Genomic DNA, 22,326 nt, shown 5'->3' with positions numbered 1-22,326 from the left:
ATTCATTGTAATATTGTGTATTTTTGTTTATATATATTACAACAACAAAAACAAATATTTATATTAAGTAAATTAAATTAATGAATGTTATTCTAAAACAACAAAAGAAATCAAAAAATAATGTTATTAACTCAAAATTATTTGCTTATTGTTCGCTTCCCCCTATCCCTAATTTTTGTTGTGTTTTTTTATATTTTTTTTTTTTTTTTTCAAGGAGGAGGTCCATTTATTTTAAAAAATTATATTTTTTATAAGGACCTATAAATTTTCTTTTAAAGGTTGCTCTAATGGACCTCCATGTCCTTTTTGATTATTAATATGTGTGTGTGCTTCTTTTTTTGTAATTCAAATGTTTAAATCAAAAAAAAAAAAAAAAAAAAAAATCGAGAAATTGTTGCTCCATGTAATCCGTTTATATGTTAAAAATAAATAAACCTAACCTCAAACAACAAAAGACTGAAATAATTTTTCGAAATCGTTTCGAAAAATTCAAGTATGTTTGAAGAATAATGCAAAACAAAATAAGTTATTAACACTCTTTTTTAAACTTTTTACGAACGCTATGGGTTTGAAAAAATTATATTTAAAAAAAATATTTTTTCTAACAAATTCAAAATATTTAGTTTCTTTAAAAAACATTCAAAAAACATTTTTTATTTTTTTTTAAATTGAAAATAGTTCTCAGGTCTCCTGAGTTGTGTTTTTCTATAGAAAAAAAATCCTCAGGTCTCATGAGGACTGTTTTTCTATAGAAAAAATTCGTAAAGTCTCCTGAAGTCTGTTTTTCTATAGAAAAAAATTCATCAGGTCTCCTGAGATCTGTTTTTCTACACAAAAAAAAAATCGTCTGGTCTCCTGAGGTCTGGTTTTCTATACAAAAAAATTCCTCAGGTCACCTGAGGTCTGCTCTTCTATAGAAAAAAATCGGTCAGGTGTCCTGAGGTCTGTTTTTCTATAGAAAAAACTCATTAGGTCTACTGAGGTCTGTTTTTCTATAGAAAAAAAATTTCTCAGGTCTACTGAGGTCTATTTTTTCTATGGAAACAAATTCCTCAAGTCTCCTGAGTTGTGTTTTTTCTATAGAAAAAAAAATATTAAGGTCTCCTGAGGTCTGTTTTTCTATAGAAAAAAATGAGTCAGGTACTTGAGTTCTCATTTTCTACAAAAAATGTCTTAGGTCTCTTGAGGTCTGTTTTATTTTAATATTTTTAAATGTTTTTTTAATAAAAATTTTAAAATATATTTCTTAATAATTCAAAAAATTTTGAAATATTTATTTAAAAAACAATTTTGAAATATTTTCTTAAAAAAAAATAAATTATTTTTTATTCCAAAAAATGAAAAAATGGTATTGAAAAATATTTTTGATATTTTTTAAAGAAAAATATTTTATTTTTTTTAATTTTTTTATAATATTTCATACATACAAAAAATAAAAAATATTTCATTAATTTTCGAAAGTAAAATTTATGAAAATATGATTTGATTTTTTTTTTTTTTTGTTTAAAAAAATATAATTTTTTTAAACCCAAATACAATCCTTTTTTAAAAGGCACACATATAACGCACATTTATTTTTTTAACCCTTCTGTGTCCTCTCTCTTTTGGTTTATTTTATTTAAAACAAAATTACTTCAATATTATTATTATAACTTTTGTTTTTAAATGTTAAAAGACTTTTTATTTTTTTAATTATCCACACTTTATTTTTTGCAAATTTTTTAAAGCACAACAACAACACACCTAAAAACAAGCAATATTAATTTATATTTATAAATTGCATCTATTAAAAAAACAAACAAACACAATTACGCATAGCATTTGAACGAATTTGTTTCTTTATTATATTAAAAAAAATAATTAATTAAATTATAACAAAAATTAATTTTCATTTTGTCAATAGCAGAATTTTTCTTTATTACAAAAATGTATACAAATAATTTAAATTAAAAAAATAATTTTCATTTTGTCAATAGCAGAAAAAATATCTAAAATTTGTTTTTATCTTGTATTTGTTTTAACTTAAGTACAAGCCCAAAAAAAAACACAACAACAAGCAACCGCAACTCTTGCATTTTGTTTACATGTAATGATACAATACAAATGTCTCTTAAAAATTCAATTGTTTTATTTTTTATATGCATATACACATATTTATTTTTAATTAATTTTTACTATTATTATAATTATTATTATGTTAAAATAAATAAAATCAAAAAGAAAAATCACATCATCATTAATTAATGTTTTTATATATTATTTTTAAAGAAAATTATTATTATTACAGAAAAAAAAAATAATATTTTAATTAAATAAATTTTATATTTTATACACCACACATAAATATTTTCAGTTGTTTTTATTGGTTTGAATATTTTTTATTAAAAAAATTATTATTTATTTCACTTAAAGAGAAAGAAGCTTTTGTAGACTGGTAGTCTTAGAGAGAAGACTTTAGAAATAATAACCCATTAAGGAAAGCTTTAAAAATTGCCTCCTTAATAATCTTCAGAGACTATAAAATAACTCTGTCATATGAGATTTCCTTGAATTTTAAAATAGTTTAGAATTCTTCTATGAACCGAACATCTTTCCAAAGGCCTTTTTACGGACATAATAACCCTTTAAAGACGTTCAATGAATTAGAAGGACTTTTGTGTGGGATTTTTTATAAATGGAAGATTAATTCAGTGGTATTAAATGGTAGATCCAAAAATCGATTATGCAAAATTTAAACCTCGTTTGTGTTTCCTATAACTTTGGGCCTACTGCAGAAATTTAAATAAATATTGGAGTCATGTTAAATGTATAATTTTATATTTTTCAAAAAAAAAAAAAAAATTTTTAAATTTTGTGGGCCATATTTACGCTTTCCGACGACACAAATTTCGTTAAAATGCAAATGGTCTTCAATAACTGATGTGCATGATTCCCGTCAATAGATGGCGCTGGTGACAGGGGAATCTAAAATGTCTGTGATTTTCCGCTAAGATCACAAACACATGTCGTCATCGCCATAGTAGATCCCAACAACCATCATTCAAAATTTAAGCCTCATATATTTTGACATTTTGTGTCTGATTTGAATCATGTCCATTAATAGATGGCGCTGACGACGCGATCTTAAAATATGCGTACCTCATTTCTTTTTTTTTTTTTGTATCGCAGATATTGAAATGAAAATGGTGTATACTTAAATTTTAATTAAATAAATTTATAAAATGTCCTGTTATTAAATATGAAATTGGATTTAAAGAATGGCTTTTCACTTTTCTCTTACAGTGGCAACCCCGGTAAATCCACTTTAAAACTAATTACAATGAATATATTGTAAGCTATCCGTTATGAAGGATTCCAGAAAAATTTAATTTTCTGTTAACATGGCAACTCTGTCAAAAAATCTTTGATACTCTCGGATAGTATATATCCATCCTAAGCTATTAATGTCTGTATTGTTGTCTTTTCGGTCGCTCAATACAGAATGGCGTCCTTTCTTTATTTCATCATCCATTGTTCTTAAATCTAGTATACATAAGCGGTTATTTAAATGATCGTAAGTATTTGGTATTCTCTACAAACTAATTCGGTTATTATTCACAATAGCTGGGTTCCTTATTCTATTCTACTACAGCTCGGCCAACCTGACAATAGTGACCGCCCCGGTCACTTGGGGTTAAATTACTTATTCTAGGGATTAATATATTTGATATGAGTATGTTAAAAACTTAAACTACTTAGGCTAATATATATACACTATGTACAATGTGGGTCAGAGCAGCTCTGGGTGCTTTCATCCGGTTCATCCGTCTTCCACAATCTTATGTTACAAGCTTCGATCACTCCATCATAAGGAATTTGGGTGATCTGACAATTTTCGATGTCTTTGACTACGTATCTATCATTTGGCAGCACCTTGGTTATGACATAAGGACCCTTAAATTTTGGCAAAAGCTTTTTGTTAACTCCTATTGTTGTGTCTACATTCTTTATTACTACGAAATCTCCTATTTTGAATGAGCTGACTCTATAACCCTTTTCCATGGACTTTTGTATGGACTCGTTATACTTTTGTGTCTTTGTAATAGCAGCCTCTGCTTTCTCTCTTATTTCATCAATACCCCCCCCCCCCCCCTATTTATTCCAAAGTTATGAATCTACAATACAGATGATATGTTTCGAAATTTGACAGCAATGGCAAAAACTTGACGTCAGCGCCATCTATTGAATGGGTAGATTAGAGAATTGATTATGCTAAAATTTAAATCTCATTTCTTTTTCCTACAACTTTTGACCTACTGTAGATATTTAAATAAAGTTGGTGTTATATGAAAGGTACAATTGTATACTTTCTTGTAGAATAACAACAATTTTAATTTTTAAATATGAAATGTAGTACTGAAGTTTTCTTTAACTTTCCAAATTAATATTTTTGTTATATTATTTGCTGGTTGTAATAATGCAAACTATTTACGCTTTCATATGACACCAATTTCGTAGATATACGATTATCCGTTCAAAAGTTATGCTCTTTGTAAGCAGGACTTAAAAAACTTATGTTTCTAATTTGAATCATGTTCATCAATAGATGGCGCTGGTGACTCGATTTTAAAATATGCGTACCTTATTTCTTTTCACCAAAACTTTTTTCTTATTGCAGACATTAAAATGAAAGTGGTGTCATATGAAGGGTAGAATTGTAAACAGGTGAATTTTGAATTAAATTAATTGATAAAATTCCGTGTTATAGAATATGAAATTTGGTTTTAAAAAATGATTTTTCACTTTTCAGTTACAGTGGCAACTCGGGTTAAACTTCATTAAACCCATTTACAACGAAGGTATTATGCGTCTGATTTCTCTCTGTATCGTTACGCGTTCCAGAGTTATGAAGAATCTCCGAAAACTGTAATTTTCTGTTAACTCTGTCAAAAAATCGTTGATACTATCGGATATTATATGTTCTAAAATTAATAATAATAAAATAATAATTATTTCTGTATCTTTACGCATTTAAGACATATGACACCATTTTCATAGTGCTACGATTATCCGTTCAAAAGTTATACGCTTGTCTGATTTGGATCATATCCAACAATAGATGGCGCTGACGACGAGTTTATAAAAATTTCATACCACATATCTTTTTGCTATAACTTTGTACGTATTGCTGGTATTTAAATGAAAGTGGTGTCATATGAAAGCTACAATATGGAATTTGAGTTTCATGATTAGTTTTATGAAATATGGAATATAACATTGTGTGGTAGGTACCAGAATGAGTGGACTGATTACGATGTGCAAAGTTGGTTACTCCTGGATGAAATCGGTTACTCCTTTCGAGAGTTAGCATGTGCACCAGCCAGACAAACGGACGGAAATTTGAAAATCGACTTCAAATTGTCTGAAACGGATTTGGTCCAAAGAAATATGGGATATAAGACCAAATCACATTTTCGCCGTAGCAAAGTTCATACACTACCCTCATTAGCCATTAGGCGGAGGGTATAAAAACATTCCTTAATTTCAGTAATCGAACTCCATTACTATTTGAAATCCTTATTAATTTTTCGTTATTTTTAATATTTTCTTCAAATAATTTAATTTGCATTACCCTAATTAATGTGAGCAATTTCTTTTTGGCAATAAATATAATACATAAATATGTTCTTTAAATTAACTCAACACTTTTAGTTAGTATGGCAAATCGTAGAATTAAAAAAACAAACAAAATGAACTTAATATCAGTTAAAAAAAAACACCCCACCTGTAGATTGTTTTGGGTCTTTTAATTTTTATAAAAATAATTCCAAAAAAAAAATAATAACACAACAATTTCAAATCCTAATACAAATTGTAATCCAACTAAAATATATAAAAAATAAAATACAGCCATGGTTTACAATTTGTAGTAAAAATAATAACATCAATTTGTTGTAATCCCACAATAAAAATATTAATAATAAAATATAAAAATAAAATATATATATATATATATATATATGAAAATAATAAAAAAACTATAAACGACTAGATATCATTTATAAAATTACATTTGTAAATTTGTTTTGTTTTACATTTAAAATGTAAAAAATATATTAATTTGATAATAACAATGTATAACACAATTGAAATAAATATGAAAATGAAATATTCAATATCAATGCAAATATATAAATATAAGTATGTATATGGCATACATACATAACTATGTACAATAGACGCCTGTAAATAAATGTGATTATTGAGAATGACATGCGAAGAGTTGTAATTTTATTGTTGATGAGGGGAGAATGAGTTTGCAATAATTTCGGGATAAGTAAATCGTATACCTTCTTAAGAACATCTTAGAAGACAGTCAAAAATCTTCCAACTGTAAACGCTAATTGGACATCTTTCTTTTGTGAAATATGTTTTTATTCTCAAAAAAAGAAACACTAAAGACCAGGGCCCAGGGCAATATTTCGCTATATTTCCACCTTTGACATCTTGACCGATTATTGGTCAACAGGTACACTTCTTAACCCTGGCATATTTTCCAAATCTTGTTTTCGGATTTGAATGTTTAGGCCATAAAAAAACCAGTAAGGAAAGCAGTAAAGTCGGACTGGGCCGCCTATATGACACCCTTCCTCACTTTGGGTATATTGTATGTATACCCTCCAAGGAACATAAGCAAGTCTTTCTGCAACCTATGATAAATTTAATTTCATTCGGGCATACACGCTATTCGGTCGCCGCACTGTTAAAATTTTAATTTCATTCAGACATCCATACGAAATACATATGGAAGCTATGACAGCATCTACATCAATTTCAACAAAACGCAATAACGTTATTCAAATCTCAACTTGATACGTTGTGCAAAAAATGGTGTTAATCGGACAAACATTAGAAGGTTGGTGCACCATTGATGTAAAATCGGACGAATATATATGTATATGTGGGAGCTATATCGAAACCAGAACCGATTTTTCCGAAACTTAGCACACATCATTCTAGACTTAATTCAGTACGCTGTGCCAAATTTCGTGCAAATCGAATGATATATAGGGACTTTGATGCACCATTTACTTTAAATCAGACGAAACTATATATGGGAGCTATATCTAAATCTGAACCGATTTTCTCGAAACTTGGCACACATCATTCTGGACCTAATTCAGTACTCTATGCCAAATTTCATGCAAATCGAAGTATATAGAGGGACTTTGGTGCCCCATTTACCTTAAATCGGACGAACCTATATATGGGAGTTATATCTAAATCCGAACCGATTTTCTCGAAACATGGCACACATCGTTCTGGACCTAATTCAGTACTATATGCCAAATTTCATGCTAATCGAAAGATGTAGAGGGACTTTGGTGTCCCATTTACCTTAAATCGGACGAACCTATATATGGGAGTTATATCTAAATCCGAACCGATTTTCTCGAAACATGGCACACATCGTTCTGGACCTAATTCAGTACTCTATGCCAAATTTCATGCTAATCGAAAGATGTAGAGGGACTTTGGTGTCCCATTTACCTTAAATCGGACGAAAATATATATGGGAGCTATATCTAAATCTGAACCGATTTTTCCCAATAGGGTTTGTCCTTGGGCCAAATAAATGACTTGTGCCAAATTTCATGCAAATCGGATCATAAATGCGACCTGTACTTTGTTTACAATTTAACATCTACAGACGGACGGACGGACGGACGGACATGCATAAATCGACTCAGAAAGTGATTCTATGCATATTCTCAAAAGGAACCATGTGTCTATCTCGTTTCATTTTACCTGTTACAAACATATACACTAAGACATAATACCCTGTACCACAGTGTGGTGAATGGTATAAAAAATTTGGTCACTTTAGGTTTTAGTTGATTTGGCTCTCGGGATATTGACCGATCATCATCTAAACAGGCGTTCTAAGTATTTGGTCAGGTCCCCTCCACCGTGTAGAATATGTGATGTTCTGCACGCAATAATGGCCTCTAGGGCGACTAAAAAATCTGACAAAAATAAAGTTGTCGGTTCATGGCATCCCCTAAATTTCATCTCAAAATCAACGAAAAGTATAGACGTCGTCCTTGACCATAACCGGAAGTTCATTTTAAATTTCAAAGCGAAAAGCGCGACATTTCCACCCTCTAGTGAGTAATAATAATACTGAACAATATCAAAACACATAGACCTCTGTAAATTTTTTAGTATAATTCCCACATCCGAATACATACAACAATATAATTGCTATCAATTTAAAGGCCAACCAAGCTCCCAGAAAAACAGACAAAAATAAAGTTGTTGGTCCATTTCATCCCCTAAATAATAAGCGATAATTACCAAAAACAATAGGAGTCTACTTTGCCCAGAACCCATCCTATATGCAAAATTTCGTTAAGATTCCTCCATAACTGTAGCCTGTATCGTGTTTACAAATTATAATGGATAGATGGACACATATGTCTAGATCGACTCAGTTAGTCGAGATATGATCGGTATACTTAAAGGTGGATCTAGGACCAATATTTCGCAACGTTACAAACTCTTGGGGTTGCACAAAGCTGTAATACCCTAACAACATAGTTTTGCGGGTATAAATACCACTATTTGGTCGGATTTATCTTATTTTCAATACCAAATATCCTAGACAAACAGACCGAAACTTTAGGCTGCAGGATATACAAACTCATTCAAATCAATTATATATCATTGGGGAGGCGATGCTAAATTTACGACATCCCATTGGGCGCCACTACAAAAAATATATATTTTCTAAAGCATTTATGTATCCCCCCTCATATACTGTCCTTCGGCGCCTTAGGCTTTAGGGTATAAATAATCACTTAACAAAAGACTGTTTTTTTTTTTCTATAGCACTAATTTCTGCTGAATTTCATCTATAGGTCAGGGCAGGGTTTCTAATCAAATTTATTGATAAAAAAGGCATTCTCTAGATAGCAAAGGCTTCCTCCAATATATCTTCTATTTTCAGAAGACCTTAATAAGTTCTTGCAAATATACTTGGCTATCAGGAAAACTTTTATGCATACCTAAAGGCTCACAAAAATTAATTTATTCTCACATGTCCTTCAGAGGGTCTTTTAGGCAGAAAATATCTCTAAACAGTCGTCTATATATTTATAACTACAGACAAAACATTACCACTGGATATTTTATGGACTGAAGAATTTAATCCTCGTATTTCCACTTTAAACGGCAAAATATATATTTTCATTGCCCTGGCCTATGAGATATGGTCCTTCGATTCGAAAAAAATCTTTTCATTGTCATTTAAATCGAAGTTAATTAAATTCTGCTGTTCTCCAAACTTGCCAGGTATTTCTAAATTCAGGTCACCATAGCGTTGAAAAATATTAATACAAAATTTTAGTATTTGAAGTGGCGCCCAACAATATAAATTCGGTTATGCAGTAAATACTGACTTAATGCAGCCAAGAATTGTAGTGCTTTACATGGGACTTAACTACATGCATTTATTATAAACTAATTCTGAAACTCTAAATTCAGGTCACCATGACGTTGAAAAAGTATTAATACAAAAATTTGTATTTTTTGTGGTGCTCAACGATCTAAACTCCAAATCCAACGTTGCACTCAAAATCCTGACTTAATGCCACTAATAATTATTTTTTTACATAGGACCTAGGCTCATATATTTATTGTAATCTAATTCTTATATCAGACCTTAATGGTACCTACTGCATCTAAAGATCTTCGAGAGATAGGGAAATATTTCCATTTTTTTTTTTTTTTTTTTTTTTTTTTTTTGCTAAAAAAACCTGGATGAAGTTTTTTGTTATCTATCGCATTTTTTATAAGAAACTATCCTGAAGTCGTCTTGAGATAAAATATCACAGTAAGATTTTCTATAGATTTATAATTATTTTGAAGCGTTTTGTCTTATTCTATAAACAAGGACTTCTAAGGCCTCAAATAACGAAAAAACTATTGTGAGCTCTTCTATAGATAGGAAACCATTCTGAGGTCTTTCACAGGTAAAAAATAAGCCATGGAGTCATTCCTAGATAATAACAATACACTAAGGTTTTTATAGACATACAGCTTCGACCTTCGATAGACTATAAAATATTTTGAAGTCTTCTGTTGATTATGCATTATGCAGGCTATAAATTATTCAGAGAACTTCTATAAACTTGAATCGACAAAAGTCCATGGCGGGTTCACTGAAAGGATGAAAGGATTTATTATGGAAATTTTTTACGGGAATAAACTCGGGAATGATTATAATATGTTATTGATCCTCACATGAGTTTAATCTATAAGCTGTTCAGAGCACTTCTAATATTGAATATTTCAAATCCACATCTCCCATGTGAATCAAATCCACACTAGACTATCGTGATGTCTTTCATTGATAGAAAATGATCCAGAGGTCATCCAACTGTACTAAAACCTTCGATATACTATAAAATAGGTTGAGGTCTTCTATTGACAAAATAGAAGTCCTTCTACAGGAGGAGGGCCATCTTGATGTCTTATTTTGATAGAATATTTTTCTTATCTCTTAGAAATCATCCTACGATCTTCTGTGGCCTTCAAACAATCCTGAGAAATTCTATAAATATAATAACATTATCAGGACTTTAATCGGCAAAAGTCCATGATGAGACACTGATGCAGTTCCGAATCAGGTTTTTTCCATTCCCAATGAAGTATATGAATCTGTAATCACGAAGTTGTGTTTTTAACTGCAGAAGATCTGATGTGGGTAGGTAGGTAGTAGGTTGACTTTTAAATAGGGTTCTCCAAACGATATTCTATATTTCGTCAGCATTCAGAACTATTTCTATTGCCACACGACCTTCATAAATATGAAAACCATTCAGCTAACGAGACAAGTTTTGAAGTCTAAATACCCCTTAATATATATTTATTATCTCATTGATTTCAACAAAAGCTTTTGTCCATCCCGCAATTTCTGAGAACGCTACTCACGATCAGTACGTTCGCAATTCTGCTGCATTTTAAGTGTGGAAACAATTGCGGAATATAAACAATAAAAACAATTGAATTGAATAATGTTATCAAATCTAATAAAATCTCGGCAAGTTATTTGCAGGCTATATTCTGCCACCGTCACCAATACAAAGGTAATGAGACGCTAAACAATAAAAAAATAAATAGAAGCGGAATTTAGAGAAGACCCCCGTGGGAGATCTTTTTCGTATTTAAAATCCAATCGATTAGATTTCACACTTCGATCGGAAAATAGAAAATAAAATGGGTTCCGAGACTAAAATCGAAATGCATTAAATTCAATAACTTCCCTTCTTAATACGTAATAAATTACAATTGGTCGTAACTGATGTATCTAATCTATGTAATAACACCTACTTCCTTCTTCTCCCGCACTGCCCCAGGTCAACAATCCCTATTCATTCGACAACTCCTACACAACAACCCTCGAAAAAGAATGGCAACAGGCATCTCCCTTCAATTCAATACCAGGACCAACAAAATATCAATTAATACGTGATTTTATGCCCGGTGGAGATTTCCACAAGAAATCTTTCGACTCCGTTCTCCGCCAATGTCGTGAACGTTATGGTGATTTGTATTTAATGCCTGGCATGCTTGGAAAACAACAAAATTTAATAACCTTCAATTTAAATGATCATGAAAAGATATTTCGCACCGAAGGACCATTTCCTGTAAGGCCGGGTAATGAAATTATATTCGATTATCGTTTGCAGCGTACCGAGGCGGGTCTCTATGATGCTGAGAATTTGGGAGTGGCAGGAAAGTATGAGAGAAGGAAGAATTTTGGAAAATTATTAAAGTTAATACATGTGTTTTTGTTTGTTTTTTGTAGTGGCGCCCAATGGTCGAGATTTCGTCATGCCGTAAATCCTGTTCTCATGCAGCCAAGGAATACTGTATTGTACATCGAGCCAACACAAAAAGTTAATAATGATTTTATTGAGAGGTAAGACTGCTACGGATATTGGCATTTAATGAGAGCTATAAATATATAATATAGAGAGAGATATGATCTATAAATAGATAGACAGCGAAGATCCTCTATCCTTAGAACATTCTCTTGTATAATAAATAAAATATTAAAATATTGCCGTTGCCCTTTACAGAAAAAATTCTATACTCAGATCTCGTATAAGCTTTCCGGAATTCTTCTTCAGATCTCCTGTAGCAAAATACATTTTCAGGTCATCTATAGACCTAAGACCTTCTTTTGCTCTTCTGAAGACTATATCCTCCTTAAGTTCCGGGAATTCAAACTTAATCTCTCTTGTTGACAGAAGATCTTCTTCAGCTGTACTAGAGAACTACAGGACCTCTTCTGGAGACAGAAGACCATCCTCATGTCCTCTATAGCTCTTCTAAAGACGAAAGACCTTTTTCAGTTCCTTTCGAGGGGGAAGGACGTTTTCCAACTCTTGCCCATGTCGTTTTTTGGGTAAAGATTTTTTTTTTAATTTTTCTCAATCTCTAGAATATATTTTGGGTCCCTTATTAACAATTTTCTATTTTCCTCTTTGTAGAATCCGTGAAATCCGCAATCCCACCACGTTAGAAGTTCCCGAAGATTTCCTAAGGGAAATAAAACGTCTAGCCTTCGAATCGGTGGCCGTTATTGCTTTGGATAAAGAACTGGGATTGGTACGAAATCAGGTTACACTACCAGAAGCCCAAGAGCTGTTCGATAACTTACAAACATTCAACACCTCCCTCTATGAATTGGGTATTAAACCATCCATACATAGATACATAAAAACGCCCACCTATAGGAAATTTGAAAAATCCATGGATACGATTACGAATATTTGTTGTAAATATGTCGAAGAAACATTGCAGAGGATTGAGAGTCATGGTGAAGAAGAGGGCAAAAGTGTGTTGGAAAAATTAATCAAAATCGATCGTAAAATTGCCACAATTATGTCGGTGGATATGCTGATGTTTGGGGTGGATCCAACATCGACAATTATGTCGGCTGCTTTGCTATGTCTTGCCACAAATCCCGAGAAACAGAAGAAACTGAGAGCAGAGATTTTAAACGCAATTGGACGAAACGGAAAATTCTCTATGGAAAATATGAAAAACTTACCGTATTTGAGAGCCTGTATTAAAGAAGCTATGCGCCTGTATCCTTTGATTTTTGGTAATATGCGAACCACCGCAATGGATTTGTGTTTAAGTGGTTATCAAGTACCGAAGGGAACTCATGTTTTTCTAACCTCAAATATGTTGTTGAAGGATGTATGTTATTTTTCCCAACCCGATGAATTTATACCCGAGAGATGGTTACGTTCCCAAGAATCGGATAAACTTAAGGCCACCAATCCATTTATATTTTTACCTTTCGGATTTGGTCCACGTTCTTGTGTGGGAAAGCGTATTGTCGATTTGCAGCTGGAAATAACATTGGCGAATATTGTTCGCAATTTTAACATGGAATTTCAATATTCGACGGAGAATGCTTTTCAGAATTTTTTTATGAATGCCTGTGTAATACCGTTGAAATTTAAATTTACCGATTTGCCTTGAGGATTTTTTCCGGAATAAATAAATAAAACATAACCTAAAAATTACCAAAAATTATTTAAATGTGTAAACCTTATAAAAAAAGTTACCTGCAGAAGATCTCCTATAAATAGAAGGGTCGAAGAAGGTATTCTGCGTCTATATGAAGGGAAGAGGGTATTATGTGTTAGGAAAGACTGGAAAAGGTCTTCTGACTCCAAAAGAACAGATTCTTCTGTCGATCGAGGATCTAACGTAGGTCTTCTATCTTCAGAAGAGACGAAGAAAGTTTTCTGACTCAAGTGGAGCTAAAGAAATTTCTCTATCTCTAGAATAGACCTGAGGAAAGTATCCTGTCTAGGAATGAGTCTCTAAAGGTTTTTTACCTTTGATAGAATTAGAGGTCGTCTTTTTGCTCAAGAAGAGCTCCGACTCTAGAACATTTGAAGAAAGTATTCTGTATCCAGAATAGTTTATGAAGATCCTCTGACTAGAAGTAGTCTATCTCTACAAAAAAAAAAAACGATTAAGGTATTATGTTTCCAAAAGACCTAAAAATATCCTATTTTTCTCAAAATAGATGAAGATAGGCTCTTGTCCCTCGAAGAGCTGAGTCTTCTGATAGCCTTCTGGTTCTATAAAATAACTTCTGTCCTCAGAAGACCAGTAAATGATATTCTCGCCGAAGAAAGTATTGTGGCCTTAAAAGGGCTGGATATTCTGTCCACTGAATAACCGAAAGAGGTCTTCTGGCTCTTGAAGGCCATGGGAATGTCTTCTGACTCAAAAAGAAATATCTAAAATGGACTTCTTTTCCCAGAAGAAAGTTCTTTTCTCTTTAAAGGTCTTCGGTTTTCTATGATGAATATTATAGTTCGTCTCTGAAAAATCTGAAGTAGATCTGATGATTTCAAAGGACGGAAGAAGGTCTTCTGTCCATTGAAGAGCCGGAAATGGTCTTCTGGCTCTAAAAAATAATTTTTGTCCTCAGAAAACCGGAAGAAGATTTTCTCGCTCGTTCTCTGTAGAAGGTATTCGGGCTTTAAGAGGGCTGAAGAATATCTTCTGTCTACTGAAGAACCAAAAAAGGTTCTCTAGCTCTTGAAGGCCTTGGGCATGTCTTCTGACTCCAAAAGAGAAATCTGAAAAAGACCTTCTATTTACAGAAGAAAGCTTTGTCTCTATAAAAGCTAATGAATACCTTCAGTATTTTATGTTGAGTATTACAGTTCGTCTCTGAAAGATCTGAAGTAGATCTGATAATTCCAAAGGGCCGGAAAAAATTATTAAGTCTCCAAAGAAGTTATTTTATCTGTAGAGGACCCGAAAGAGGGTTTTCCATATATAGAAGACGGAATGTATGCATTCTGCCTGTCGAATGTATTTTATCGAAAAGAGGCGAAGGGGGGCTTTTGATTCCGGAAGGACTGAATAAAGTAGTAGTAAATGTGAATAAGGTCTTTTGTCTTCAGAAGAACTGCGCAAAGGCATTTTGCCTCTGGAATACCTAAAGTATTCTGAAGTTTTCCTAAATATTCCAGGCCTTTGGATATATAAATGAATATAAGACATTCATACGATTTTTTTTTCTAAAACTTATCTTCGAAAACTTTTCTAGAAATATAAATTTTTTCTAAAGATTTTCTATATATCCATCATTATATCCTACACAACTATGCTGTCAGGGAATTATAGCTTTGTGCAGCCCCAAGAGTTTGTAACGCCGCGAAATATTGGTCCTAGACCCACCTTTAAATACATCGATCGTCACATCTCGTCTAGCTAAGTCGATCTAGACATGTGTGTCCGTCTATCCGTCCATTATTATTTGTAAACACGATACAGGCCACAGTTATGGACCAATCTTCACGAAATTTTGCATGTAGGATGGGTTCTGGCCACTGAAGACCCCTATTGTTTTTGGTAAAGATCGGTTAATATTTAGGGACTGAAATGGACCAAATACTTAATTTTTGTAGGTTTTTCTGGTCGCTCCAGAGGCCGCAATTATGGCCCAAACATTCCGAAATTTTACATGGAGAAGGCCATCGGGCCATCGAATAAGCATGCATGTTTTGATAAAGCTCGGTCAATATTTAGCGGTTCAAATAGACCCTGACTTTTGTGTGAAAAATTACAAAATTTGTATTCTATGGCGTATATATTTACTCCTGGAGGACATATACCCGAGAAGTTGACAGTATATCCAAGAGGAGTGGTTGACCTTTAAATTGATACCAATTATATCGCCGTATGTACATGGATGTGGGAGTTACACTTAAATATTTACAGGTGCTTAAATACTCAGATATTACAACACTAGAGGCGGAAATATACCTCTAATCACTTTGAAATTTTCCATGAGGATCGAGGTATGGTCAAGGATAACGCCTATAATTTTCGGTGATGATCAGATAATAATATTGGATGCAGTGGACCGAAAACTCAATTTTTTGTGTTTTTTTTTCGAGTCGATCTATAGGCCACAATTGAAAGCCGAACATCACAACACAACCCACGGTGAAGGGAATCGGGACAACTAATTCTAAGGGCTGTACTGGATGATTCCTAGTCGGTCAAGAGGTTGCAAATATCGCGAAATATTGCCCAAGCTCAGAATAAAAAACCACAAAAAGTTTGATTTCCGTGGATGTTGTGTAGGGTATCGTATATATAGAAAACCATCGAATGCTCTTATGTCGATTTAAGATCTGAGACATGTCTTCTATATATAAGATCCATCTGAAGTTATTTTCATATAGAGCATTTCCAATGATAAAAATAATAGAAAATGTCTTCAAAAGCTCTTCTAAAGAATAAAAGACCTACGTAAGCTCTTATATAAATTCAAAACCTTAGATAGGCTTGCTACAGATCGTATCTTTGGTAAACCTCTCAGAAGCTCTTCCAAAGTAACAGAGCTTCCCATTGTAGTTAGGAGACCTTTGGATAAAAGCTCAAAAGCTCTTCTATAGAGTAGAAGACCTACGTAAGCTCTTACATAAATTGTAAACCTTAGATAGGTGTTCTACAGATCGTATCTGAAATCTTTTCCAAAGGAAGCAAAACTTCAAAGCTTTCTTTTTAAAGTGAGAAGACCCTTAAAAGTTTTTTAAAGATCTTCAGAAGCTTTGTCAAAGATGGCAGTACTTCAGAAGCATTCCCTTTTAGTTAGAAAAACTTTTGTAAATTAGAAGACCCTTAGAAGCTTTTTTAGGGAAAAACACTTCAAAAGCTACTCTGTAGAAAGGATGCCTTCTGAAGCGTATCAATATTTTATAGCATTAAAAAGCGATTATTTTGAAATAATCCTCACTCAGAAGAGCCAATTTTTAATGGAAGAATTTCTCACAGAATTTCCTTCCCATAGTGCAAATTCTGACATTCATGTTAAATTTGATAATTGATTGTCCGAGTGCGCACTTATGGCCATTATCGAATTTAATTTAATAACTGATAAGCTTGATGAACATTTTTTTCTTTAGGTCTAGGCGACCTTTGGGGGTCGTTATTTTTTATGGGCTATAATTATCGCTATTTTTCAGATGAGTATTTTGCAAAAGATTCCCAAATATGTCAACTAATGTGGTCGGCTTGAAATACATTTCTATGTATTGTAATATACCACTTGTAGGGTGCCGTAGCTTTTTGTGTACCCAACACTGATGACTTGCGAATTTATTAGCACAAATTTACTACCTCCAGTTTTTTTTCGAACAGATGCTCAACCCGGGGCCATACACTTAAAAAAGAGAGTGAGATTAATTTTGATATCTCTGCCCATCGAAGTGGATGCATTCACCAGATTTTATAAGGCAGTCATTGTTTTCGCTTGGTCAAGGCAAGTTGTAAAAAAAAAATAATAGGAAAATAAAATCTAAAATGTTATCGAGGCTAAGTGGAACCCAACTACGACGTAGTGATTTCAATACTATATGGAATTATGTCAAATACTCTACAGCGGTCAATGTTAAGGTAAGGATTCATGGGCAGAACACCATAATTATTTTCAAAATGTGTGTGCATGCATACTTCCAGCCCTCGGCAATCCCCCTGGATAACTCCTATACCAGCACCTTGGCCGAAGAATGGCAGGAGGCAAAACCCTTCAGCTCAATACCGGGTCCAAGTAAATTTCAAATGATTAGAGGTTTTATGCGCGGCGGAGATTTTCACGACATGCCCTTTACTGAGTTTATGCAGGAGTGTCGTCGACGTTATGGCGACATCTATCTACTGCCGGGAATGTTTGGTCAAAATACCAATTTAATCACGTTCAATTTAAATGATTATGAAAAGATTTTTCGTACCGAAGGACCATATCCATCGAGACCGGGTAATGAAATTGTTTTCGAATATCGTCTGGCTAGAAAGGATGGCCTATATGACGAGGGGAATTTGGGTGTTGCCGCCAAGTAAGTTCAGGAGGATTTTGGAAGGAAAAATATTAAATTTTTCTTTTGTTGTTACAGTGGCCCTCAATGGGGTAAATTTCGTCATGCTGTCAATCCGGTCCTGATGCAGCCTAGGAATACGGTGTTGTACATAAATCCAACACAAAAAGTGAATAATGATTTTATTGAGAGGTAAAATATGGTGGATACTTTTTAATATTTTTATAAATTTTATAAAGATAGGAGAGCATTTAAAGGCCAAGGTTAAATGAATCGGAAAGTCTTATAGCTACCGAATAGCATCTGAGAATTTTAGTGACTAAAGTAGAGCTTTCGATGATCTTGAACTATATTCTGTGTTCATTGGCGATATCTTAAAGGTCCAATGTTGGTAGAAGGGTTTATGACAGTCTAATATCTATAAAAGAGCTTCCGAAGGAACTTCAGGTTGAATGCCGTCTTTATATAGAAACGCTTGAGATGGTCTTTCTCTATAGAAAGACAAATGCTTATGAACGACATCTGTCTGTAGAAGAGCTTTGTATATTTATATTCTAATACCTACAAAAAAACCTTCGAAGATCATCTATATATGGGCTTTTGGGGGTCTCCTAAGTATAGACTATTTGTTGAGTGTATTATTAGCTTAGAATAGCTTTTGTAGGACTTTACTTAAAAAATTAAAGATTTTTAAATGGAATTCTTCCGAATAATGGATGTGTAGGAATACGTATATAGGACGTAGATAGGAAGCTTATGAGCGATAAAAGCTTATGAGCGGTATTTATCTATAGAAAAAATTTAGAAGGTACTGTATCTAAGATCTGGAAGTATAGAAGATGTTTCCAATGTACTATATATATGGAATAAAGGTTTAGAAAATCTTCATCATATTGAAGAGCTTTTGCGGGTTTAATATGAGCCGAAAACATTTTCCAAAAGGTATTCTATTAATAGGAGAACTTTGGAAGGGATCATATAGAAGATCTCGAAGTATAGAATTTCATGTATGGTATAGATTTTAGAAAATCTTCGTGATATTAAAGAGCTTTTGCAGATGTTCTATGAGCAAAAAATAAATCCTCAAAAGGTCTTCTATTTAATTATTGAAAAGCTCTACAGATTGTTTTGTGTGGAGAAAATCTTAAATCTATATTTAGAAAAGCTTCAGATTGCTTTGAGAATAACTTTTAATGTTGCGGGTTTTTCTTGAGAACTTTGGATGTCCTTAACATATAGAAAATCCTTTGAATATAGACGGTCATTTGAATGTATCCTTCTTGTAGAAGAACTTCTAACCATAGCTTAAGTCCTTTGTAGAGCTTCGATATGTAGAAAAAAGCTTTAGAAGGTATTCAATACCTAAAAAAATAATTAAAAGAACAGCCTATATTTAGAAAAGCTTCAGATTGATTTGAGAAGAGCTTTTAATGTTGTTAATTTTGGCAGAACTTTGAATGTCTTTAAATGTAAAAAGCTTTCGAATATATACGAGCTTTGAAGGTTTCCTTCTTGTAGAAAAATCTTCTAAAGATCGTTTCTAACTATAGATGGATGAATTTTTAATGGTGTTCTTCTTTTAGAAGAGCTTTTTAAGTTCTTTTGTCTATAGAAGAGCTTTTTAAAACATCAAAAGTATATACAACTTGTAATGGTGTTTTTTTATTGAAAAAGCTTTTAAAAGTATTTTATATATAGACGAGCTTTTGAAGGTAATCCAAGTAAGAAAGAACTTTGAAAATCTTTATTTTGTAGAAAAGACAAAATCGCTACATTTTTATTTTATTATTATAGAAAAGCTTTTGAAATATTTTTCGAATAGATGCATTTTAAATGACTTGTTCAGTCCGTAGAAAAGCTTTCACTAACTTCAGAAGGTTTTCTATATTTGCTTGCTATACGTCTTTAATCGGAAGAAGTTATAAAAGGAGCTTTTTCAGATCTTTCAAAATTAGAATATTTTATCTTCTATTTTGAAACCTGTACCGAATCTTGTAAGCCCTTTATGTCAATATTTTAGCAGCTGAAAGCTAGTTTAAAAATTATATAAAAGTTTTAAGAAAGCTTTGAAAGTTATATTTTAGCATAGGAATGCCTCTTGATCGACTATATTTAAAATAAGAAGACCTCAAAATGTTCTATATTAACAAATTTTGGATCCCATTCAAACCATCCATAATCGCTTGAAGTTGTTGAGGATTGTTCGTATTTCAGAAGTCCTCCGGAACCTATAAAAAAAAAACTTTTTGGCTCCTTTTGAAATAAATCGTATGTTGTTTTCTTCCAGAATTCGTGAAATACGCAATCCCTCCTCCCTAGAAGTTCCCGAAGATTTCCTATCCGAAATAAAACGCCTGGCTTTTGAATCGGTGGCTGTTATTGCTTTGGATAAAGATTTGGGTTTGGTACGCAATAAGAACGCCGTGCCCGAGGCCCAGGAACTTTTCAATCATTTACAACACTTTACCAAGGCTTTCTACGATTTGGGCATTAAACCCTCGATATATCGATATATCAAAACCCCTTCCTATAGGCGTTTTGAAAATGCCATGGATAGCATAACCCTGATATGTAGTAAATTTGTCGATGAAACTTTGCAACGTATTGAGGCTCGTGGTGGTGGCGACCACCAAGAGGGTAAGAGTGTTTTGGAAAAGCTGATAAAAATTGATCGCCGCATTGCCATTATTATGGCCATAGATATGTTAATTGCTGGGGTGGATACAACATCATCCGTTATGGCAGCTGTCCTATTGTGTATGGCCAAAAATCCTGAGAAGCAAGAAAAATTGAGGCAAGAGATTTTAACAAATATTGGTCGCACGGAAAAATTCACAATGGAAAATATGAAAAATCTGCCGTACTTACGAGCCTGCATAAAGGAATCATTGCGTACGTATCCTTTGATAGCTGGTAATATGCGAACAACGGGCCAGGATTTGTGTTTGAGTGGTTATCAGGTGCCCAAGGGGACAAATGTATTTTTAACATCAAATCTATTGCTGCAGGAGGATCGGTATTTCCCCAATGCCGAGAAATTTATGCCTGAACGATGGTTGCGATCAAATAATCAGGATGATATGTCGGCTAAGAATACAAATCCATTTATATTTTTACCATTCGGTTTTGGTCCTCGCTCTTGTGTGGGAAAGCGAATTGTCGATCTGCAATTGGAAATTACTTTGGCCAATATTGTAAGGAATTTTAAAATGGAATATCAATATTCGACGGAGAATGCATTTAAGAATTATTTTATGAACACATGTGTTATACCATTGAAATTTAAATTTACCGATTTGTGAAATATGTGGAAATAAAAAAGGTGAATGGTTTAAATTTGGAAGGGTAATTTAAATTGGGTTTGTATTCGAACAAGGGCTCAGTAAAAAATTGTTTAATTTAGAAAATCTATTGATTTCATTGGGCGTTTACACTTTTATTGTGTTTCAAAACGCATTGAATTCCATATTCGTTACAATCTTCATACTCCGTAATATTACAACATTGAAATGTCAAATGGCAGATTCTAACGAGTATGGAATTAGCGCCGACGCCACCTTCCTTTATTATTGTTGACACTCAAAGACTCTCTTTTCGTTGGCCTACCAAACAACAGGTAATCTGTCACTCTATCTATTTTTCCACTCTTCGATTTTTTATCAATAAAGCAACTGCCTTTATTTTAATTTAAATCTAAAAACGTTCGTGTTTTTATTTCTTATTTTTTGCACGCAATTTCGGCGTCAACATTTTGGTCCATTCGAACCGGAGACGAGCTTTTGGAAACGATTTTCTAATTGGTTTATTGTTTGCATTTTCAGCAGCAAAAAACAACAACACAACATCATCACCATCCCTATACATCATCATCCCTAAACTCATCATAATTATCATCTTCATAAACAAAAACAGGTAGGTCAGTGCAGTGCTTTTATTTTCTTTGTGAGCTCGCAATAAAAAAAAACATAAAACAAAAATAATAATAACAACCAAAACATAAACAAATTCGACGGCCTATTTGCAACAAAAAATACAACGGCCGCTTTACAACGTTTTGTCGTTTCGTTTGTCTCTCCGTCTGTCGTATATTAGTCGCGGACGGACTAATCGCGATCAGTGAAAAAAGAAAAAAAAAATTGTTAAAAATTTTCGTATTTAATTTGTGGTTTTATTCTAAAAAGTGAGTGATTAATATTTAATAAATTTTCTATTAAAAGTTTTTAAAAAACAATTGGTGTATTAAGAAAAAATATTAAATTATTTTTAAAATAAATATAAATAATTTGAAACACCCCCACTCACTCTAATATTTGGTTGCATTCTATTAGAATAGCAAGAAAAAAATAATAATAACCAAACGCAAAAATATTTTCGTTTGTTTCTATTTCCACTGATCGACAATACACAATTATAT

The 22,326-nt window shown here is 32.7% G+C and overlaps 2 protein-coding genes across 2 annotated transcripts; both read left to right on the top strand.

Annotated features, from left to right (window-relative positions):
* Positions 1 to 11,057: 11,057 nt before the first annotated feature.
* LOC133331665 (probable cytochrome P450 12c1, mitochondrial) lies at positions 11,058 to 13,542 on the top strand. The gene is made up of 4 exons (XM_061540046.1): positions 11,058 to 11,129; positions 11,400 to 11,782; positions 11,852 to 11,965; positions 12,540 to 13,542. Exons 1-4 carry the CDS (start codon positions 11,058 to 11,060, stop codon positions 13,540 to 13,542), a joined length of 1,572 nt encoding a protein of 523 aa, XP_061396030.1.
* A 3,858-nt stretch (positions 13,543 to 17,400) lies between these two features.
* Positions 17,401 to 21,214, top strand: LOC133331664 (probable cytochrome P450 12c1, mitochondrial). Its single transcript, XM_061540045.1, has 4 exons — positions 17,401 to 17,493; positions 17,557 to 17,933; positions 17,991 to 18,104; positions 20,200 to 21,214. Exons 1-4 carry the CDS (start codon positions 17,401 to 17,403, stop codon positions 21,212 to 21,214), a joined length of 1,599 nt encoding a protein of 532 aa, XP_061396029.1.
* The last annotated feature ends 1,112 nt before the right edge of the window (positions 21,215 to 22,326 follow it).

This window comes from Musca vetustissima, unplaced genomic scaffold (genome assembly GCF_032173495.1).
Source record: "Musca vetustissima isolate MV318-11 ecotype Yass unplaced genomic scaffold, APGP_CSIRO_Mvet_v1 utg188506, whole genome shotgun sequence".
NCBI lineage: Eukaryota > Metazoa > Arthropoda > Insecta > Diptera > Muscidae > Musca > Musca vetustissima.
The sequence above is the reverse complement of the archived record's forward strand: the minus strand, read 5'-3'. Positions and strand labels throughout refer to the sequence as shown.

Bases quoted from the DNA above. Each gene is read 5' to 3' on its own strand.
- LOC133331665 (XM_061540046.1), top strand. From the start codon at position 11,058: ATGTTATCAAATCTAATAAAATCTCGGCAAGTTATTTGCAGGCTATAT. The intron at 11,130-11,399 runs GTAATGAGACGC...GCACTGCCCCAG, and splicing joins CCACCGTCACCAATACAAAG to GTCAACAATCCCTATTCATT. The intron at 11,783-11,851 runs GTATGAGAGAAG...TGTTTTTTGTAG, and splicing joins AATTTGGGAGTGGCAGGAAA to TGGCGCCCAATGGTCGAGAT.
- LOC133331664 (XM_061540045.1), top strand. From the start codon at position 17,401: ATGTTATCGAGGCTAAGTGGAACCCAACTACGACGTAGTGATTTCAAT. The intron at 17,494-17,556 runs GTAAGGATTCAT...GCATACTTCCAG, and splicing joins CTACAGCGGTCAATGTTAAG to CCCTCGGCAATCCCCCTGGA. The intron at 18,105-20,199 runs GTAAAATATGGT...GTTTTCTTCCAG, and splicing joins AATAATGATTTTATTGAGAG to AATTCGTGAAATACGCAATC.